The sequence below is a fragment of the Struthio camelus genome, chromosome 1 (genome assembly GCF_040807025.1).
Source record: "Struthio camelus isolate bStrCam1 chromosome 1, bStrCam1.hap1, whole genome shotgun sequence".
Taxonomy (NCBI): Eukaryota; Metazoa; Chordata; class Aves; order Struthioniformes; family Struthionidae; genus Struthio; species Struthio camelus.
In genome coordinates this window covers 717,010-734,371 of record NC_090942.1, presented here as the reverse complement: position 1 = coordinate 734,371, position 17,362 = coordinate 717,010, and the positions used below count along the sequence as shown (strand labels likewise).

Sequence of the window (17,362 nt, the reverse complement as noted above, 5' to 3'; positions counted from 1 at the left end):
AGGCCCCAACAGCACGGACCCGGCCGCGTCCTGGGGAAAGCAGCTTTTCCCTGGGGCTGGGCATACGCTCCCCTTTGCTGGTGGGGGCTCCTGTCGGCCCCGGAGGCACTCCCTGCTGCCCCCCTCGCGGCCCGTGGGACACGGGCACCAGGAGCGTGTGCGCACCACAAGCCTTTATTGCCCTCGCCGCGGCCGGCGCTCAGCTGAGGAGCGACTCGTATGTCTCCATGTGGTGCCGGACGCTCTGGGCGATCTTTGTGTCCGTCTTGCTGCGGTTGTAGTAGTCCAAGAAGAGCCCGTCGGGGCTCAGCAGGTAGATGATGACGGTGTGGTCCACGATGTAGTCATTGTCCTCGTCCTTGGGGCCGGCGCTGTAGTAGACGCGGTAGGCCTTGCCCGCCTCCCGCACCTGCTCGGGGCTCCCCGTCAGCCCCAGCAGCCGCGGGTGGAAGTCCCGCACGTAGCGGGCCACCGCCGCCACGTCGTCCCGCTCGGGGTCCACCGTGACGAAGACGGGCTGGACGCGGGGCAGGGCCGGGTCCTGGTCCAGCAGCTCCACCACGCGGCTCAGCTTCTCCAGCTCGTCGGGACAGATGTCGGGGCAGTGGGTGAAGCCAAAGTAGAGCAGCACCCACTGCCCTAGGAAGTCGGCCTTGGTGCGGGGCCGCCCGGTGTGGTCCAGCAGCTGGAAGTTGCCCTGCCCGATCGACAGCTTCTTCAGCTCCTGCAGCCGCCGCAGCTTCCGCTGCTGCTCCTTCTGGGCGCGCAGGTAGAGCCAGCCGGCCAGCGCCGCGCCCCCGACGCCCGCCGTCACCAGCAGCCGCGGCCCCAGCGCCAGCCGTCCCGCGCCGGCGGCCCCGGAGAGGGGGCGCGGGGCGGCCCCGCGGCCGGGCAGCAGCCCCGGGGCGGCCCGGAGCGGCAGGCAGCGCCCGCGCAGCAGGGCCCGGGCCATGGCGGCCAGGCTGCGGGGAGGCGAAGGCTGGGGCACGGCCGCGGGGCACGGCCCTGCCCCTCCTGGTGCCCTTCGACCCTCGGCCCCTGCCCCTCCTGGCACCCGTTGACCCCTGCCCTTCGACCCCTGTGCCTGCCTCTCTGCTTCGACCCCTGCCCCCCAGTGCCCCTTGACCCCTGCCCTTTGACCCCTGCCCCTCGACCCCTGCCCCTCTTGGCGCCCCTCGACCCCTGCCCCTCTTGGCACCCGTTGACCCCTGCCCCTCGACCCCTGCCCCTCTTGGCGCCCCTCGACCCCTGCCCCTCTTGGCACCCGTTGACCCCTGCCCCTCGACCCCTGCCCCTCTTGGCACCCGTTGACCCCTGCCCCTCGACCCCTGCCCCTCGACCCCCGCCCCTCTTGGCACCCGTTGAGCCCCGCCCCTCGACCCCTGCCCCTCTTGGCACCCCTCGACCCCTGCCCCTCGACCCCTGCCCCTCGACCCCCGCCCCTCTTGGCACCCGTTGAGCCCTGCCCCTCGACCCCTGCCCCTCTTGGCACCCCTCGACCCCTGCCCCTCGACCCCTGCCCCTCGACCCCCGCCCCTCTTGGCACCCGTTGAGCCCTGCCCCTCGACCCCTGCCCCTCTTGGCACCCCTCGACCCCTGCCCCTCGACCCCTGCCCCTCGACCCCCGCCCCTCTTGGCACCCGTTGACCCCTGCCCCTCGACCCCTGCCCCTCGACCCCCGCCCCTCTTGGCACCCCTTGACCCCCGCCCCTCGACCCCTGCCCCTCTTGGCACCCCTCGACCCCTGCCCCTCGACCCCCGCCCCTCTTGGCACCCCTCGACCCCCGCCCCTCGACCCCCGCCCCCTTCTCCCCCCGGCGTCCCTCCGCCCCCCTCCTGTCCCCGCCCCGGCGCCCTCCGACCCCGCTGACCTTCGCCCCGTGCCGGCCGCCGTCGCCGCCTTCCCCCCGCGCCGCGCTCCGCACCCTCCGCCCGCCGGAAGCGCCGCGCGCGCGGGGCGGGGCGCGCTCTGCGCACGCGCGCCCAGCCGGGCGCATGCGCTATCCCCCCCCCGCGGCGGCGGCACCGCGCATGCGCGGGCGCTCGGCGCCTCCCGCCGCCGCCGGAGGGGGGCGCTGCCGCGGGCTCGCCGTGACCCCCGACCCCGGCCGTGACCCCCGACGCCGGCCGTGACCCCCGACCCCGGCGCGACCCCCGACCCCGGCGCGACCCGAGAGGAGGCAGCATGGCGGCGGCGCGCCGGAGCGTGGCGGCTTTATTGCCGGGCCCGGGGCGGCGGGCCGCGCTCCGCGGCCGCTCAGGGCGGCAGGACGAGCTGGGCGACGCGGGGCGCCGGCCGGAAGGGCTCGGCGTCGCAGAGGGCCAGGGCGCCCTGCAGGGCCCGGCGCTGGGCGCCGCGCAGCCCCGCGGCCTCGTGGTGCACCCGCAGCCAGGGCTGGCCTGCCGGGAGACGGGGCTGGGCCGGGGCCGGGGCCGGGGCCGCCCCGCCGCCCGCCGCCCCGCCGCCCCTCACCTGCCTCCAGGCGCTGCCCCGCCGTCACCAGCAGCTCGGCGCCCACCCGCGGCTTGATGGCGTCGCCGGCCCGGGCCCGCCCGGCCCCCAGCTCGTGCAGCACGCGGGCCAGCGGCAGCCCCTCCACCCGCCGCACCGTGCCTGCCCCGGCGGCGCCCGTGACGGCCGGGCCGCCCTGCGCGGGCAGGGGGCGGCCCCGGGGGCGGGGGGCGGCCCCGGGGGTGGGGGGGGGGTTGGGGTGTGGGGGCAGGGGGTGGCCCCGGGGGCGGGGGGGGGTTTGGGGGGTGGGGGTAGGGGGCGGCCTCGGGGGCGGGGGGGGGGTTTGGGGTGCTGTGGTGTGGGGTGGCTTCGGGGGCGGGGTGGGGGTTTGGGGTGTGGGGGTAGGGGGTGGCCCCGGGGGCGGGGGGGGGTTGGGGTGCTGTGGTCTGGGGCGGCCACGAGGGCGGGGAGGGGTTGGGGTGTGGGGGCAGGGGGCGGCCTCGGGGGCGGGGGGGGTTTGGGGTGGTGTGGTGTGGGGCGGCCCCGGGGGTGGGGAAGGGTCGGGGCACAGGGGGGATGGGGCGGCCCCGGGACCCGGGAAGGGAGTTTGGGGTGGGGAGAGCTGGGTCTGGAGCACAGGGGGATGGGGCAGCCACAGGAGCAGGGATGGGTTGGGACGCGGGGGGCCAGGGCAGCCCCAGGAGTGGGGAGCGGTTGGGATACGGGGGGGCTGGGGCAGCCCGGCAGCAGGGAGGGGTCGTGCGGGGGGATGGGTAGCTCTGGAGGGGGGAAAGGGTCAGGGTTTGGGGGGACAGGGCTGCCCCAGGGGTGGGGAAAGAGGTTTGGGGTGTTGCGCTCTGGGGTGGCCCCGGGAGTGGGGAAGGGTCAGGGCACGGGGCAGGGGGCGGCGCGGGGAGGGGGGTTTGGGGCATGGGGACAGGGCAACCCTGGGAGCGGGGAAGGGTCGGGATGCGGGGGTCCGGGGCAGCCCTGGGAACGGCGAGGGGTTGGGGTGCAGGGGGATGGAGCAGCCCTGGGAGCAGGGGAGGGTCGGGGTGCGGGGGGCTGGGGGTAGCCCTGGAGGGGGAAAGGGTGGGGGGGCAGGGGGCCAGGGCAGCCCCGGGAGCAAGGAGGGGTTGGGGTGTGGGGGGACAGGGCCGCCCTGGGAGCGGGGAGGGGGGTTTGGGGTGTGGGGGGCTGGCACAGCCCCGGGAGCGGGGAAGGGTTGGGGTGCAGGGGGCTGGGGGTAGCCCTGGGACCCAGAAGGGAGTTTGGGGTGTGGGGGGCCAGGGCAGCCCCGGGACTTGGGAAGGGTCGGGGTGCGGGAGGATGGGGTGGCCCCTGGACCCGGAAAGGGGATTTGGGATGCGGGGGACAGAGCAGCCCCAGGGGTGGGGAAAGGGGTTTGGGGTGCAGGATGGGGAGTGGGGAGAGCAGGGTCTGGAGCACAGGGGGCTGGGGGAGCCCCGGGACCTGGGGAGAGGCAGGGGCTGGACGGGGCAGGACCCTGGAGCGTTTGGGAGCAGGGAGCCGTGGGGAGCAGGGGGCTTTGGGGGGCAGGGTGGGGGGGAGAGGGACCCCGGGGCACTCGGGATCGGGGGGCTCGGGGCACCAGGCGGAGGGGTGGGGTGGAGAGGGCAGGAATGTGGGGGCGTTAGGGGGCAGGTGTCTGGGGTAGGGACGTGACAGCGCAGGGACCTGGGGGCAGGGGCCAGGGGGTGCTATGGGCCGGGGGGGGCAGGTGGCAGAATTTGGGCCAGGGGGGCACGGGCGGCAGGGTTTGGGGTGAGGGTCAGCGGGGGGGCGCTGGGGGCCGGGGGGGCACAGGCAGCGGGGTTTGGGGTGGGGGCAAACGGGGGGGCGCTGGGTACTGGGGGGGGCATGGGCGGTGGGGTTTGGGGCAGGGGCTGGCAGGGGGGCTCAGGGGGTGGGGGGGGCATGGGTGGTGGTGTTTGGGGCAGGGGCCAGCAGGGGGGGTGCTGGGGGCCGGGGGGGGCACAGTGAGGTTTGGGGCGGGGGCCGGCAGGGGGGCTCAGGGGGTGGGGGGGGCACGGGTGGCGGGGTTTGAGGCAGGGGCTGGCAGGGGGGCTCTGGGGGCCAGGGGGACATAGGCAGTGCGGTTTGGGGCGAGGGCCGGCAGGGGGGCGCTGGGGGCCGGGGGGGTGCAGGCAGCAGGGTTTGGGGTGGGGGCTGGCAGGGGGGTGAAGGGGTGGGGGGGCACGGCTGGCAGGGTTTGGGGCGGGGGCTGGCAGGCGAGCTCGGGGGGCCAGGGGGACATAGGCAGTGCGGTTTGGGACGGGGGCCAGCCGGGGGGTGCTGGGGGCCGGGGGGGGGCACAGGCAGCGGGGTTTGGGGCGGGGGCCGGCAGGGGGGCTCACCTGCACGGGGGGCGAGCAGCTCCTCGCGGGTGGCCGCCTGGCCCAGGACGCGGCAGCGCTGGGGGGCCGACCCCGCGCAGAGGAGCCGGGCGGTGGCGGGGGGCACCCCCTGCGCCCCCAGCATGGCCTCGAAGGTGCGCAGGGCCGAGCCGTCGTCCAGCGCCCGCGCCAGCCGCCCCGTGCCCTGCTCCGCCGAGGCGGCCGCCCCGCACTGCCACAGCAGCAGCCCGCCTGCGGGCCCGGGCACGGGGACGGGGGCCTGGGACCGCTGCGGCACCGCCGGCCCCACGCCGCCCCCCGGCCCCGCACCTCGGGCAGGCTCCCTGCGGCTGGGCTGGGCTGGGCTGCCCCAAGGAGGACATGCAGGGACGGGGACCTGCAGCCACGCGTGGGGCAGCGGGGCAGGAGACGGGACAGGGACCCGCAGCCATGTATGGGGCATCGGGACCGGGGCAGTGGATGGGATGGGGACAGGGACCCATGGCCATGTATGGGGCATTGGGGCAGAGAATGGGATGGGGATGGGGACCCACAGCCGCTCATGGGGCATCGGGGCAGAGGACGGGGCAGACACCTGCAGCCACGTATGGGGCATCGAGGCAGGGGACGGGGACCCGCAGCCATGTATGGGGTGTTGAGACTGGGGCAGTGGATGGGATGGGGACCCACGGCCACGTTTGGGGTGTCAGGGCAGGGGCAGGGGACGGGATGGGGATCCGTGGCCATGATTGGGGCATCGGGGCAGGGGCAGGGGACGGGACGGGGACCCACGGCCATGTTTGGGGCATTGAGGCTGGGGCAGTGGATGGGATGGGGACCCACGGCCATGTGTGGGGCATTGAGGTTGGGGCAGGGGACAGAACAGGGATGGGGAGCCATGGCCATGCATGGGGCATCGGGGCAGGCACAGGGGACGGGACAGGTCCCGTGGCCGCGGTTGGGGTGTTGGGGCTGGGGCAGGGGGCAGGACGGGGACCCGTGGCCGCGGTTGGGGTGTTGGGGCTGGGGCAGGGGGCAGGATGGGGACCCGTGGCCGCGGTTGGGGTGTTGGGGCTGGGCCAGGGGACAGGACGGGGACCCATGGCCACGGTTGGGGTGTTGGGGCTGGGGCAGGGGGCAGGATGGGGACCCGTGGCTGCGGTTGGGGTGTTGGGGCTGGGGCAGGGGGCAGGACGGGGACCCGTGGCCACGGTTGGGGTGTTGGGGCTGGGGCAGGGGGCAGGATGGGGACCCGTGGCCACGGTTGGGGTGTCAGGGCTGGGGCAGGGGATGGGAGGGGGGCCTGTGGCCGTGTTTGGGGCGTCGGGGCTGGGGCAGGGGACGGGGACCAGTGGCTGCGGTTGGGGCGTCAGGGCTGGGGCAGGGGACAGGGACCTGTGGCCATGTTTGGGGTGTTGGGGCTGGGGCAGGGGATGGGAGGGGGACGCATGGCCGCAGGGCGTCGGGGCTGGGGCAGGGGACGGGTCGGGGGCTTGCGGCTGCGCGTGGGGCATCGGGGCACGGGACCGCCGGCCGTTCCTGCCGCTGGGGCGCGGTGGCAGCCCAGCCCCGGCGGGACGGCGGCACCCACCCAGCGTGGTGACCAGCTCGCGCAGGTCGGCGGGGCCGCGGCCCTCCAGGCACTGCAGCGCCTCCAGCACCTCCAGCGAGTTGCCCACGCAGCGGCCCAGCGGCCCGTCCATGCGGCTCAGCACGGCCGCCGTGCGCATGCCCAGCCGGCCGCCCACCGACACCTGCGGGCACGGTGGGGCGGGCAGCGCCGGCCCCCGGCCCCGGCCCCGGCCCCGGCCCGCCGAGCCGCTCACCAGGCTGTGGGCCAGCTGCCGGGCGCTCTCCAGCGTGGGGCACAGGGCGGCGCTCCCAAACTTGACGTCCAGCACCAGCGCCGACACCTGCTCCGCCGCCTTCTTGCTCAGGATGGAGGCTGCGGGCGGCGAGGCCGCGTGGGGTCCCGGCACCGCTCGCGGGGGCGACGCCGGGGCCGGCGCGGCCGCCTACCCGTGATGAGCGGCAGGCTGTCCACGGTGGCCGTGACGTCCCGCAGGCCGTAGAGCACGCGGTCGGCCGGCGCCAGCTCCTCGCTCTGCCCCACGATGCAGCAGCCCACCTGCTCCAGGATGCGCCGCATCTGCAGCGCGGGGGCCGTCAGCCCCGCGCCGGGGGGCTCCGTCCCCGTGCCCATCCCCGTGCCCGTGCCCACCTGCTCGGGGCTCTGGGCGGCGCAGAAGCCGGGGATGGACTCCAGCTTGTCCAGCGTGCCGCCGGTGTGGCCCAGCCCGCGGCCGCTGATCATGGGCACCTGCGGGGCGAGAGCGGCCGGCTGGGCTCGGACGGCCCGGGGACGGCCACCGCCACCGCCACCACCGCCGCTGCGCTCACCTTGCAGCCGCAGGCGGCCAGCGCGGGGGCCAGGGCCAGGCTGACCTTGTCACCCACGCCGCCCGTCGAGTGCTTGTCCACCAGGCGCCCGCGCCAGCCCGCCGGCCAGGCCAGCGCCCGGCCCGAGGCCGCCATGGCCCGCGTCAGCGCCAGCGTCTCCTCCGCCGCCATGCCCCGCAGCCGGATGGCCATCAGCATGGCGCCTGCCGCAGCCCGCCCGTTGGGGGCTGCCTGCCCGAGCCGCGACGGTCCTGCCACCCCCGGGCCCCGCCGTCTCCCCTTCTGCCCCCTCTGGGCCCCGTTGCGCCCCCATCATGCCCTGTTGTGCCCCCATTGTGTCCCCATCGTTCCCCATTGTGCCCCGATCGTGCCCCGTTTTGTCCCCATTGTGCCCTGTTGTGCCCCCATGTCCCTGTTGTGCCCCATCGTGCCTTGTTGTGTCCCCATCGTGCCCCGTAGTGTCCCCATTGTGCCCCCATGTCCCCGTTGTGCCCCTATCGTGCCCCATTGTGTCCCCATTGTGCCCCCCGTGTCCCCATTGTGCCCCCATCATGCCCCTGCTGTGTCCCCATTGTGCCCCCCATGTCCCCGCTGTGCCCCCATTGTGCCCCATTGTGTCCCCGTTGTGCCCCCATGTCCCTGTTGTGCCCGCATCGTGCCCCTTTGTGCCCCCATTGTGCCCCCCATGGCCCCGTTGTGCCCCCATTGTGTCCCCCGTGTCCCCTCTTGTGCCCCTCGTGTCCCCATTGTGCCCCCATCGAGCCCCATTGTGTCCCCATTGTGCCCCTGCCGTGTCCCTGTTGTGCCCCCATGTCCCTGTTGTGCCCCCACATCCTCTTGTGCCCCCACCATGTCCCTGTAATGTCCTGTTGTGTCCCCATTGTGCCCCCCGTGTCCCGTTGTTCCTGTGTCCTGTTGTGTCCCATTGTGCCCCATGTGCGGTTGTGCCCCCCGTGTCCTCTTGTGCCCCTGTTGTGTCCTGTTGTGCCCCCGTGTCCCACTGTGCCCCTGAGTCCCCTTATGTCCCTGTCACGTCCTGTTGTGCCCCCCCATGTCCCCTTGTGCCCCTGTCATGTCTCTTTGGGCCCCATGTCCCCTTGTGCCCCATGTCCCCTTGTGCCCCATGTCCTGTCGTGCCCCGTTGTGCCCCATGTCCCCTTGTGCCCCTGTCATGTCTCTTTGGGCCCCATGTACCCGTTGTGCCCCCCATGTCCCCTTGTGCCCCATGTCCTGTCATGTCTCTTTGGGCCCCATGTCCCGTTGTGCCCCCCATGTCCCCTTGTGCCCCTGCCTTGTCTCTTTGGGCCCCATGTCCCCGTTGTGCCCCATGTCCCCTTGTGCCCCTGTCATGTCTCTTTGGGCCCCATGTCCCCGTTGTGCCCCATGTCCCCTTGTGCCCCTGCCTTGTCTCTTTGGGCCCCATGTACCCGTTGTGCCCCCCATGTCCCCTTGTGCCCCATGTCCTGTCATGTCTCTTTGGGCCCCATGTCCCGTTGTGCCCCCCATGTCCCCTTGTGCCCCTGCCTTGTCTCTTTGGGCCCCATGTCCCCGTTGTGCCCCATGTCCCCTTGTGCCCCTGTCATGTCTCTTTGGGCCCCATGTCCCCGTTGTGCCCCATGTCCCCTTGTGCCCCTGTCATGTCTCATTGGGTCCCATGTCCCGTTGTGCCCCCCATGTCCCCCTGTGCCCCGTGTCCCGTTGAGCCCCCGTCGCGTCCCGTTGTGCCCCCACCGATCTGGCCCTGCTGCACGCTGCCGTCCGCGACGCCCTGCACGAAGCGCTCGATCTCCTCGTCCCGCAGCCGCTCGCCGTCGCGCTTTTTCCGGATGAGCTCCGGGATGGAGGAGGCCTCGGCGGCCATCCCCGGCCCCGGCCCCACCGCCGCAGAGCCCGGCCCGGCCGCCCCGGCCCGCTCCCGCTGCCCGCCTGCCCCGTCCGTCGGCCCGGACTTTGCCCCGCGCCCTCCTGCCCCGGGGCGGCGCGGCCGGGCCGGGCTCCGAGCCCTTGTGGCACCGCCGGGGCCGCGCGGCCCAGCCGGGACCAGGGCGGGAGCGACCCCGCGCAGCCGGCCGGCCGGGCAGAGAGCGGCCGGAGAGGCGGCGAGAGCGGGGGCGGCCGGTACCGCGGGGGGCTCCCTCCCCGCTCCCGGCGCCCTCCCGGCCCTGCCGCGGCCCCGGCACGGCGAGGCCGAGCCCCGAGGGAGGGACGGGGACGGGTCCCCATTGTGCCCCCCCACGTCCCCGCGGTGTCCCCGTCGTGCCCCGTTGTGTCCCCATTGTGCCCCCCCATGTCCCTGTTGGACCCCATCGTGCCCCGTTGTGTCCCCATTGTGCCCTGTTGTGTCCCCCATGTCCCCGCTGTGTCCCCATTGTGCCCCCCATGTCCCTGTTGGACCCCATCATGCCCCGTTGTGTCCCCATTGTGCCCCCATCGTGCCCCGTTGTGTCCCCATTGTGTCCCCATTGTGCCCTGTTGTGTCTCCCATGTCCCTGCTGTGTCCCCATTGTGCCCTCCGTGTCCCTGTTGGACCCCATCGTGCCCCATTGTGTCCCCATTGTGCCCTGTTGTGTCTCTGCTGTGCCTCCCATGTCCCCACTGAGCCTCCATCGTGCCCCGTTGTGTCCCCATTGTCCCCATTGTGCCCCCATGTCCCCATTGTGCCCACCATGTCCCCCGTTGTGCCCCTACCATGTCCCTGTTGTGCCCCATCATGCCCCCATGTCCCCATTGTGTCCCCATTGTGCCCCCATGTCCCCGCTGTGCTCCCCACGTCCCCATTGTGCCCCCATCGTGCCCCGTTGTGTCCCCATTGTGCCCCCCATGTCCCTGTTGGATCTCATCATGCCCTGCCGTGCCCCCATCGTGCCCCGTTGTGTCCCCATTGTGCCCCCCATGTCCCCATTGTGCCCCCATCGTGCCCCGTTGTGTCCCCATTGTGCCCCCCATGTCCCTGTTGGACCCCATCGTGCCCCGTTGTGTCCCCGTTGTGTCCCCATTGTGCCCTATTGTGTCCCCCATGTCCCCGCTGTGTCCCCATTGTGCCCTCCGTGTCTCTGTTGGACCCCATCGTGCCCCGTTGTGTCCCCATTGTGCCCTGTTGTGTCCCCCATGTCCCCGCTGTGTCCCCGTCGTGCCCCCTTGTGTCCCCATTGTGCCCCCCATGTCCCTGTTGGACCCCATCATGCCCCGTTGTGTCCCCATTGTGCCCCCATCGTGCCCCGTTGTGTCCCCATTGTGCCCTGTTGTGTCCCTGCTGTGCCCCCCATGTCCCCACTGAGCCTCCATCGTGCCCCGTTGTGTCCCCATTGTGCCCTGTTGTGCCCCCCATGTCCCCGCTGTGTCCCCATTGTGCCCCCCATGTCCCCGTTGGACCCCATCATGCCCCGTTGTGTCCCCATTGTGCCCCCATCGTGCCCCGTTGTGTCCCCATTGTGCCCTGTTGTGTCCCTGCTGTGCCCCCCATGTCCCCACTGAGCCTCCATCGTGCCCCGTTGTGCCCCCATGTCCCCATTGTGCCCCCATGTCCCCGTTGTGCCCCCACCATGTCCCTATTGTGCCCCATCATGCCCCCATGTCCCCATTGTGTCCCCATTGTGCCCTCATGTCCCCGCTGTGCTCCCCACGTCCCCATTGTGCCCCCATCGTGCCCCGTTGTGTCCCCATTGTGCCCTGTTGTGTCCCTGCTGTGCCCCCCTTGTCCCCACTGAGCCTCCATCGTGCCCCGTTGTGTCCCCATTGTGCCCCCCATGTCCCTGTTGGATCTCATCATGCCCTGCCGTGCCCCCATCGTGCCCCGTTGTGTCCCCATTGTGCCCCCCATGTCCCTGTTGGATCTCATCATGCTCTGCTGTGCCCCCATCGTGCCCCATTGTGTCCCCATTGTGCCCCCCATGTCCCTGTTGGATCTCATCATGCCCTGCCGTGCCCCCATCGTGCCCCCATCGTGCCCCGTTGTGTCCCTGTTGTGCCCCCCATGTCCCTGTTGGATCTCATCATGCTCTGCTGTGCCCCCATCGTGCCCCATTGTGTCCCCATTGTGCCCCCCATGTCCCTGTTGGATCTCATCATGCCCTGCCGTGCCCCCATCGTGCCCCCATCGTGCCCCGTTGTGTCCCTGTTGTGCCCCCACCATGTCCCTGTTGTGCCCCATTGTGCCCCGTTGTGTCCCCATTGTGCCCCCCATGTCCCTGTTGGATCTCATCATGCCCTGCCGTGCCCCCATGTCCCCCATTGTGCCTCCATTGTGCCCCCCATGTCCCCATTGTGCCCCCATCGTGCCCCGTTGTGTCCCCGTTGTGCCCCCATGTCCCCGTTGTGCCCCCATGTCCCCATTGTGCCCCCATCGTGCCCCGTTGTGTGTCCCCATTGTGTCCCCGTGTGTGTGTCCCCCCCCATTGGGGACGGGGGGACGGGGGCGGCCCCGGGGAGGGGGCGATGCGGGGTCCGGCGAAGCAACGCACTGCAGAGACCGAGTCTTTGCCAACGGCTCCATCTTGCCCCCCGGCGCCCGCCTAGTCCGGCACGTCCACGATGAGGGGAGCCAGGTAGTCCGAGTGGCGGATGCCGAAGGTGAGCCCGCGGGGCTGGCCGCGCTGCGGGGCGCAGGGGCGGCGGGGCTCAGCCTGGGCGGGCGCCGGGCTGCCCCGCTCTGCCCCCCCCAGCTGCCCCCGGCCCCCCGCTGCCCCTGCTCCGCACCCCCCACCCCGCGCCCCCCCCTGCCCCATGCCCCCGGCCCCACTGCCCCCCACTCCACTGCCCCCCACTCCGCACCCCCCCATTGCCCCCCACCCTGCTGCCCCCCGCTCCGCACCCTCTGCTGCCCCCTGCCCCGCTGCCCCCCGCCCCACTGCCCCCCACTCAGCACCCCCCACTGTCCCCCACCCTGCTGCCCTCCGCTCCACACCCCCCACTGCCCCCCTATCTGCTGCCCCGCACCCCGCACCCCCCGCTGCCCCCCGCCCCTCGCCCGCTCACCTTCTCGGGGCTGTAGGCGCCGGGTCCCGGCTTCTTGGTGTTGTCCCCGGGCAGGAGGTTGCGCGCCAGCATGCTGTACTGCGGCGCCCGGCGCTTGTAGACGTTGGCGTCCACCACGCGGTAGCCGCAGGGTCCCGGCGTCTGCGGGCCAGAGGGGCTGCGGTGAGGGGCCGCCGGCCCCCCCCGGCCCCCAGCCCCCCCGGCCGCCCCGCTGCTCACCTTGCACAGGTCGGCGAGGAAACTGCCGACGGCGCTGCGGCCCAGCATGGAGAAGTTGGGCGCCGAGCTCTTGTCCACGACGCGAGGGCCCAGCATGGGGGGCAGCCCGTAGGCTGCGGGGCCTGGGGGGGACGGGGCTCAGCGGAGCCGGCCGCAGCGGGTGCACCGGGATCCCCGCAGCTGCGTCCGTGCCGGTGGGGCTGCTCTCGCAGCGGCGAGGGATGCACGCGGCAAGGATTGCACATGGCGGGGGATGCACGTGGCAAGGGATGCAGGTGGCGAGGATTGCACGCAGTGAGGGATGCATGCGGCAAGGATTGCATGTGGTGAGGGAGGCACACAGAAAGGGATGCACGTGGCAAGGGATGCAGGCGGCGAGGATTGCACGTGGTGAGGGATGCAGGCAGTGAGGGATGCAGGCAGCGAGGGATGCAGGCAGTGAGGGATGCAGGCAGCAAGGCATGCAGGCAGCGAGGGATGCACGTGGCGAGGATTGCACGCGGTGAGGGATGCATGCGGTGAGGGATGCAGGCAGCGAGGGATACAGGCAGTGAGTGATGCACGTGGTGAGGATTGCACGCGGTGAGGGATGCAGGCAGTAAGGGATGCACGTGGCGAGGATTGCACGCGGTGAGGGATGCACGCTGCTCGGCGCACAGCCCTCGTGCCCGGCTGGCCAGGACCCCGCGGAGCTGCTGCAGGGCACCGGCAGGGCCCCTCCAGTAGGGCAGCCCCACGGTGCGGGGGCAGGACGCAGGGGCTCAGCCCAGCCCGTCGCTCTCCTACCTGGCGTCTGGTCATGGGCAAACTGCTTGGTGCGGGAGGCGAGGGAGTAGATGGGAGCGGAGGGGAAGGCCCATTTCCCTGCCTTCTCCGGGCAGTAGCGACCTGCGGGCAGGGCAGAGGGTGGCAGCGCGGCGCGGGGAGGGGGCTCCTCCGCGGCCCTGCCTGGGGGGTCTCCCCCCAGCCCGCACCAGGCTCCCACCCCGCCAAGCGCCGCCGAGCGCCGGCCCCCTGCCACCACGCGCGCGGCCCGGTGCACGGCGGGCGCCGCGCCGGCGGGACGGGCTGGGACCGTCCCCGCGGTGCCCAGCCGCAGGCTGACCTGGCCCCGGCGTGCGGAAGGGCGCGAGGTCCCGGGGGCGGCCATAGATGGAGTAAGCCGGGCTCCCGTCCTTGCCCTTCACGGTGGTGTTGGCCGGCACCAGGTAGGCGGGCCCCGGGGAGCAGTTGTCCTGCAGGGGCGCGGGGCGCGTGCCAAAGCTGTAGGCGGGCGCGCGGCAGCGGGACGGGTCGTGCAGCTGGTACCCTGCGAGACGGGGGGCACGGCCGGGCTGGGGGCTGGCACGACGCAGCCGCGTGGCCTCCGCTCGCGGTGCAGACCCGTCCCGCTGCCCGACGGCTCTGCCCCACGTCCCTGACGGCTCCGTCCCGCTGCCCCACGTCCCTGTCCTGCATCCCCAATGGCTCCATCCTGCTGCCCCACGGCCTCGTCCTGCATCCCCGACGGCTCCGTCCCACTGCCTGACAGCTCTGTCCCACGTCCCCGATGGCCCCGTCCTGCATCCCCGACGGCTCCGTCCCACTGCTCCATGGCCCCATCCTGCCGCCCGATGGCTCTGTCCCATGGCCCCGTCCTGCTGCCCCACGGCCCCATCCTACATCCTTGACAGCTCCATCCCGCTGCTCCACGGCCCTGTCCCGCATCCCCAAAGGCCCTGTCCTGCATCCCTGATGGTCCCGTGCAACAGCCCCATGGCCCAATCCCACTGCCCCATGGCCCCATCTCATGTCCCCAATGGCCCCATCCTGCTGCCTGACAGCTCTGACCCGTGTCCCCGACAGCTCCATCCTGCCGCCCAACGGCCCCGTCCCGTGACCCCGACGGGTCCGTCCCGCTGCCTGACAGCTCCATCCTGCATCCGCAACGGCCCCGTCCCATGTCCCCGACGGCTCCATCCCGCTGCCCGATGACTTCATCCATGTCCCCGATGGCCCCGTCCCGCGTCCCTGATGGCTCCATCCCACCACCCCACAGCCCCATCCTGCTGCCCAGTGGCCCCGTCCTGTGTCCCCAACAGCCCCGTCCTGCTGCCAGACAGCTCCGTCCTGCCTCCCCAACAGCCCCATCCCGCCGCCCCCCTCGGCCCCTGCTCACCTACGTTGGTGGGGAGCCGGTACTTGGGCCCGGGGCTGGTGTAGAGGGCTGCGATGGGCCCCCGGGGCCGGTGGGGTCTCCAGGTCCCCACCCAGACGTCGGCCGACATGCTGGGCGAGCGCCTCCGAGCCGGACCTGCGCGTGCAGGGCGCGATGCTGTCGTTCTGCACGCGCGTGCCGGCCGGCCGCCGAAACGCGCCCCGGGGGGGGGGCTGCCTCCTCCGCGCCCGCTGCCCCGCGGCTCTGCACCGCTCGCTGCGCGCCCCGGAGCGGCCGCGGGGGACCGTCCCGGCGCTCGCGCCGGGGTGGCGGTGACCCGGGACCGGCCGAGTGGGACGGGGCTCACCCTCGGCGGCAGCAGCGGGTGCGCAGCCCGGACGCGAGCGGCTCTGCCTCGGCCGAGCGGTGCACGCGGCGGCGGCGGCACCGGCAGCCTGGGGCCGAGGACGCCCGCGCCCCGCACCGCACCGCACGGCCCCAGCCGGTGTCACAATGGGCCGCGAGCGGGCGCGCAGGGCTCGTCCGGCCCCCGGGCCGTGGCCACCCCAGAGCCGCGGCTGCAGCCTTGCAGAGGGCGGAGCCCCCGGGGACAAAGCCCCCAGCACCCCAGGGATGAAGCCCCCACCACCCCGAGGATGAAAGCCCCAGCACCCCGGGGAGGAAGCCCCCAGCACCCCGGGGATGAAGGCCCTGGCACCCTGGCAAGGAAGCCCCCAGCACCCCGGGGATGAAGGCCCTGGCACCCCGGGGATGAAAGCCCCAGCACCCTGGGGATGAAAGCCCCAGCACCCTGGGGATGAAGCCCTCCGGATCTCACAGGGAAACCTCTAGAATCCCAGGGATGCAGCCCTCAGCATCCCAAGGATGAATCCCCCAGCACCCTGGGGATACCGCCCCCAGCATCTCCTGGATTAAGAGCCCCCCACACCCAAGGGCTGCAGCCTCTGGAATCCAATGGATTCAGCCCCTGAAACCCCACAGACGAAGCCCCAACACCCGGGGGACGCAGCCCCCAGCACCTGAAGGGTGAAACCTCCAGCAATCCAGCGATGTAGCCCCGAGCACCCCATGGATGAAGACCCTGGCACCCCGGGGACGAAGGCCCCAGCACCCCCAGGATGCAGCTCTCAGCACCTGGAAAAAAAAGGCCCCAGATGGGCTGGGCTGAGGATGGTGTCTTACCGGGTCTGCCAGGGTTTGGGGAGGTTTGCAGCCCGGCAGGAGAGCTGTCCTTCCTCCCTCCTGAGCCAGTTACTATGACACCGAGTACAACAAACCAGCCGCAGCGCTGGGCTTGCAGCCCTGGCTTGGGGCAGGGCGACAGCGGCCCTGGGGCTGAGCCTTGTCTGCCAGGCTCTGGGGTCGTCCCCAGGGGCGGCATCCTCCTTGCTAGAACCCCCCGAGCATCCCCTGTGCAGGGGCTGTGGCACCAGCTGCCCTGCCTGGTGTCCCCGGGATGCTGCCCAGCCTCAAGCAGGGATGCAGTGCTGGAATGCTGCCCAACCTCAAGCAGGGATGCAGTGCCGGGACGCTGCCCAACCTCAAGCAGGGATGCAGTGCCGGGACGCTGCCCAACCTCAAGCAGGGATGCAGTGCTGGGATGCTGCCCAGCCTCAAGCAGGGATGCAGTGCCGGGACGCTGCCCAGCCCCCAGCAGGGATGCAGTGCCGGGATGCTGCCCAACCTCAAGCAGGGATGCAGTGCTGGGATGCTGCCCGCCCCCAGCAGGGATGCAGTGCCGGGACGCTGCCCAACCTCAAGCAGGGATGCAGTGCTGGGATGCTGCCCAGCCTCAAGCAGGGATGCAGTGCTGGGATGCTGCCCAGCCCCCAGCAGGGATGCAGTGCCGGGACGCTGCCCAGCCTCAAGCAGGGATGCAGTGCCGGGATGCTGCCCAACCTCAAGCAGGGATGCAGTGCTGGGATGCTGCCCAGCCCCCAGCAGGGATGCAGTGCCGGGATGCTGCCCAACCTCAAGCAGGGATGCAGTGCCGGGACGCTGCCCAGCCCCCAGCAGGGATGCAGTGCCGGGATGCTGCCCAACCTCAAGCAGGGATGCAGTGCCGGGACGCTGCCCAGCCCCCAGCAGGGATGCAGTGCCGGGACGCTGCCCAACCTCAAGCAGGGATGCAGTGCTGGGACGCTGCCCAACCTCAAGCAGGGATGCAGTGCTGGGATGCTGCCCAGCCTCAAGCAGGGATGCAGTGCTGGGACGCTGCCCAACCTCAAGCAGGGATGCAGTGCTGGGATGCTGCCCAACCTCAAGCAGGGATGCAGTGCCGGGACGCTGCCCAACCTCAAGCAGGGATGCAGTGCTGGGATGCTGCCCGCCCCCAGCAGGGATGCAGTGCCGGGACGCTGCCCAGCCTCAAGCAGGGATGCAGTGCTGGGACGCTGCCCAACCTCAAGCAGGGATGCAGTGCCGGGACGCTGCCCAACCTCAAGCAGGGATGCAGTGCTGGGATGCTGCCCAGCCTCAAGCAGGGATGCAGTGCCGGGACGCTGCCCAGCCCCCAGCAGGGATGCAGTGCTGGGATGCTGCCCAACCCCCAGCAGGGATGCAGTGCCGGGACGCTGCCCAGCCCCCAGCAGGGATGCACTTCCCAACCTGAGCACTGTCTGGTCCCACAGCACAGCCCCAACTCTGGCTGGGGGAGCCATGCCTTGGGTGGTGCTGACAGCGGATGGGGACATTCTGGGCGGCTGCTGGTAGCAGCTGTCTTGGAGGTGCAGAGGTGACTGGGGCTGCCCTGCTGCAGGAACTGTGTCCCATGGGGCCTGGGTACCCACCGGAGAGGTGGAT

At 72.5% G+C, this 17,362-nt stretch overlaps 3 protein-coding genes across 5 annotated transcripts; all 3 read right to left on the bottom strand.

Moving 5' to 3' along the window:
• Positions 1–153: 153 nt before the first annotated feature.
• Positions 154–880, bottom strand: SCO2 (synthesis of cytochrome C oxidase 2; the record flags this gene model as incomplete). Its single annotated transcript, XM_068931117.1, has 1 exon — positions 154–880. A coding segment is annotated over one exon (681 nt), but the record flags the coding sequence as incomplete, so codon positions are not given.
• A 1,291-nt stretch (positions 881–2,171) lies between these two features.
• On the bottom strand, positions 2,172–9,135 carry TYMP (thymidine phosphorylase). 3 transcript variants are annotated; one of them, XM_068940189.1, is made up of 9 exons: positions 8,941–9,135; positions 7,210–7,412; positions 7,031–7,129; positions 6,829–6,958; positions 6,636–6,754; positions 6,401–6,563; positions 4,831–5,061; positions 2,474–2,614; positions 2,172–2,400 (listed from the first exon to the last, which is right to left on the bottom strand). In XM_068940189.1, exons 1-9 carry the CDS (start codon positions 9,068–9,070, stop codon positions 2,258–2,260), a joined length of 1,359 nt encoding a protein of 452 aa, XP_068796290.1. In that variant the 5' UTR covers positions 9,071–9,135; the 3' UTR covers positions 2,172–2,257. The 3 variants fall into 3 exon arrangements, with proteins under 3 accessions (XP_068796290.1, XP_068796216.1, XP_068796361.1); XM_068940115.1 differs by having other exon boundaries at positions 6,829–7,129; XM_068940260.1 differs by lacking the exon at positions 2,474–2,614.
• A 2,498-nt stretch (positions 9,136–11,633) lies between these two features.
• On the bottom strand, positions 11,634–16,208 carry CIMAP1B (ciliary microtubule associated protein 1B). Its single transcript, XM_068939176.1, has 7 exons — positions 15,743–16,208; positions 14,561–14,695; positions 13,508–13,711; positions 13,189–13,290; positions 12,403–12,524; positions 12,184–12,324; positions 11,634–11,801 (listed from the first exon to the last, which is right to left on the bottom strand). The coding sequence occupies exons 1-7, from the start codon at positions 15,939–15,941 to the stop codon at positions 11,721–11,723; spliced, it is 984 nt and encodes a 327-aa protein (XP_068795277.1). The 5' UTR covers positions 15,942–16,208; the 3' UTR covers positions 11,634–11,720.
• Between the last annotated feature and the right edge of the window lie 1,154 nt (positions 16,209–17,362).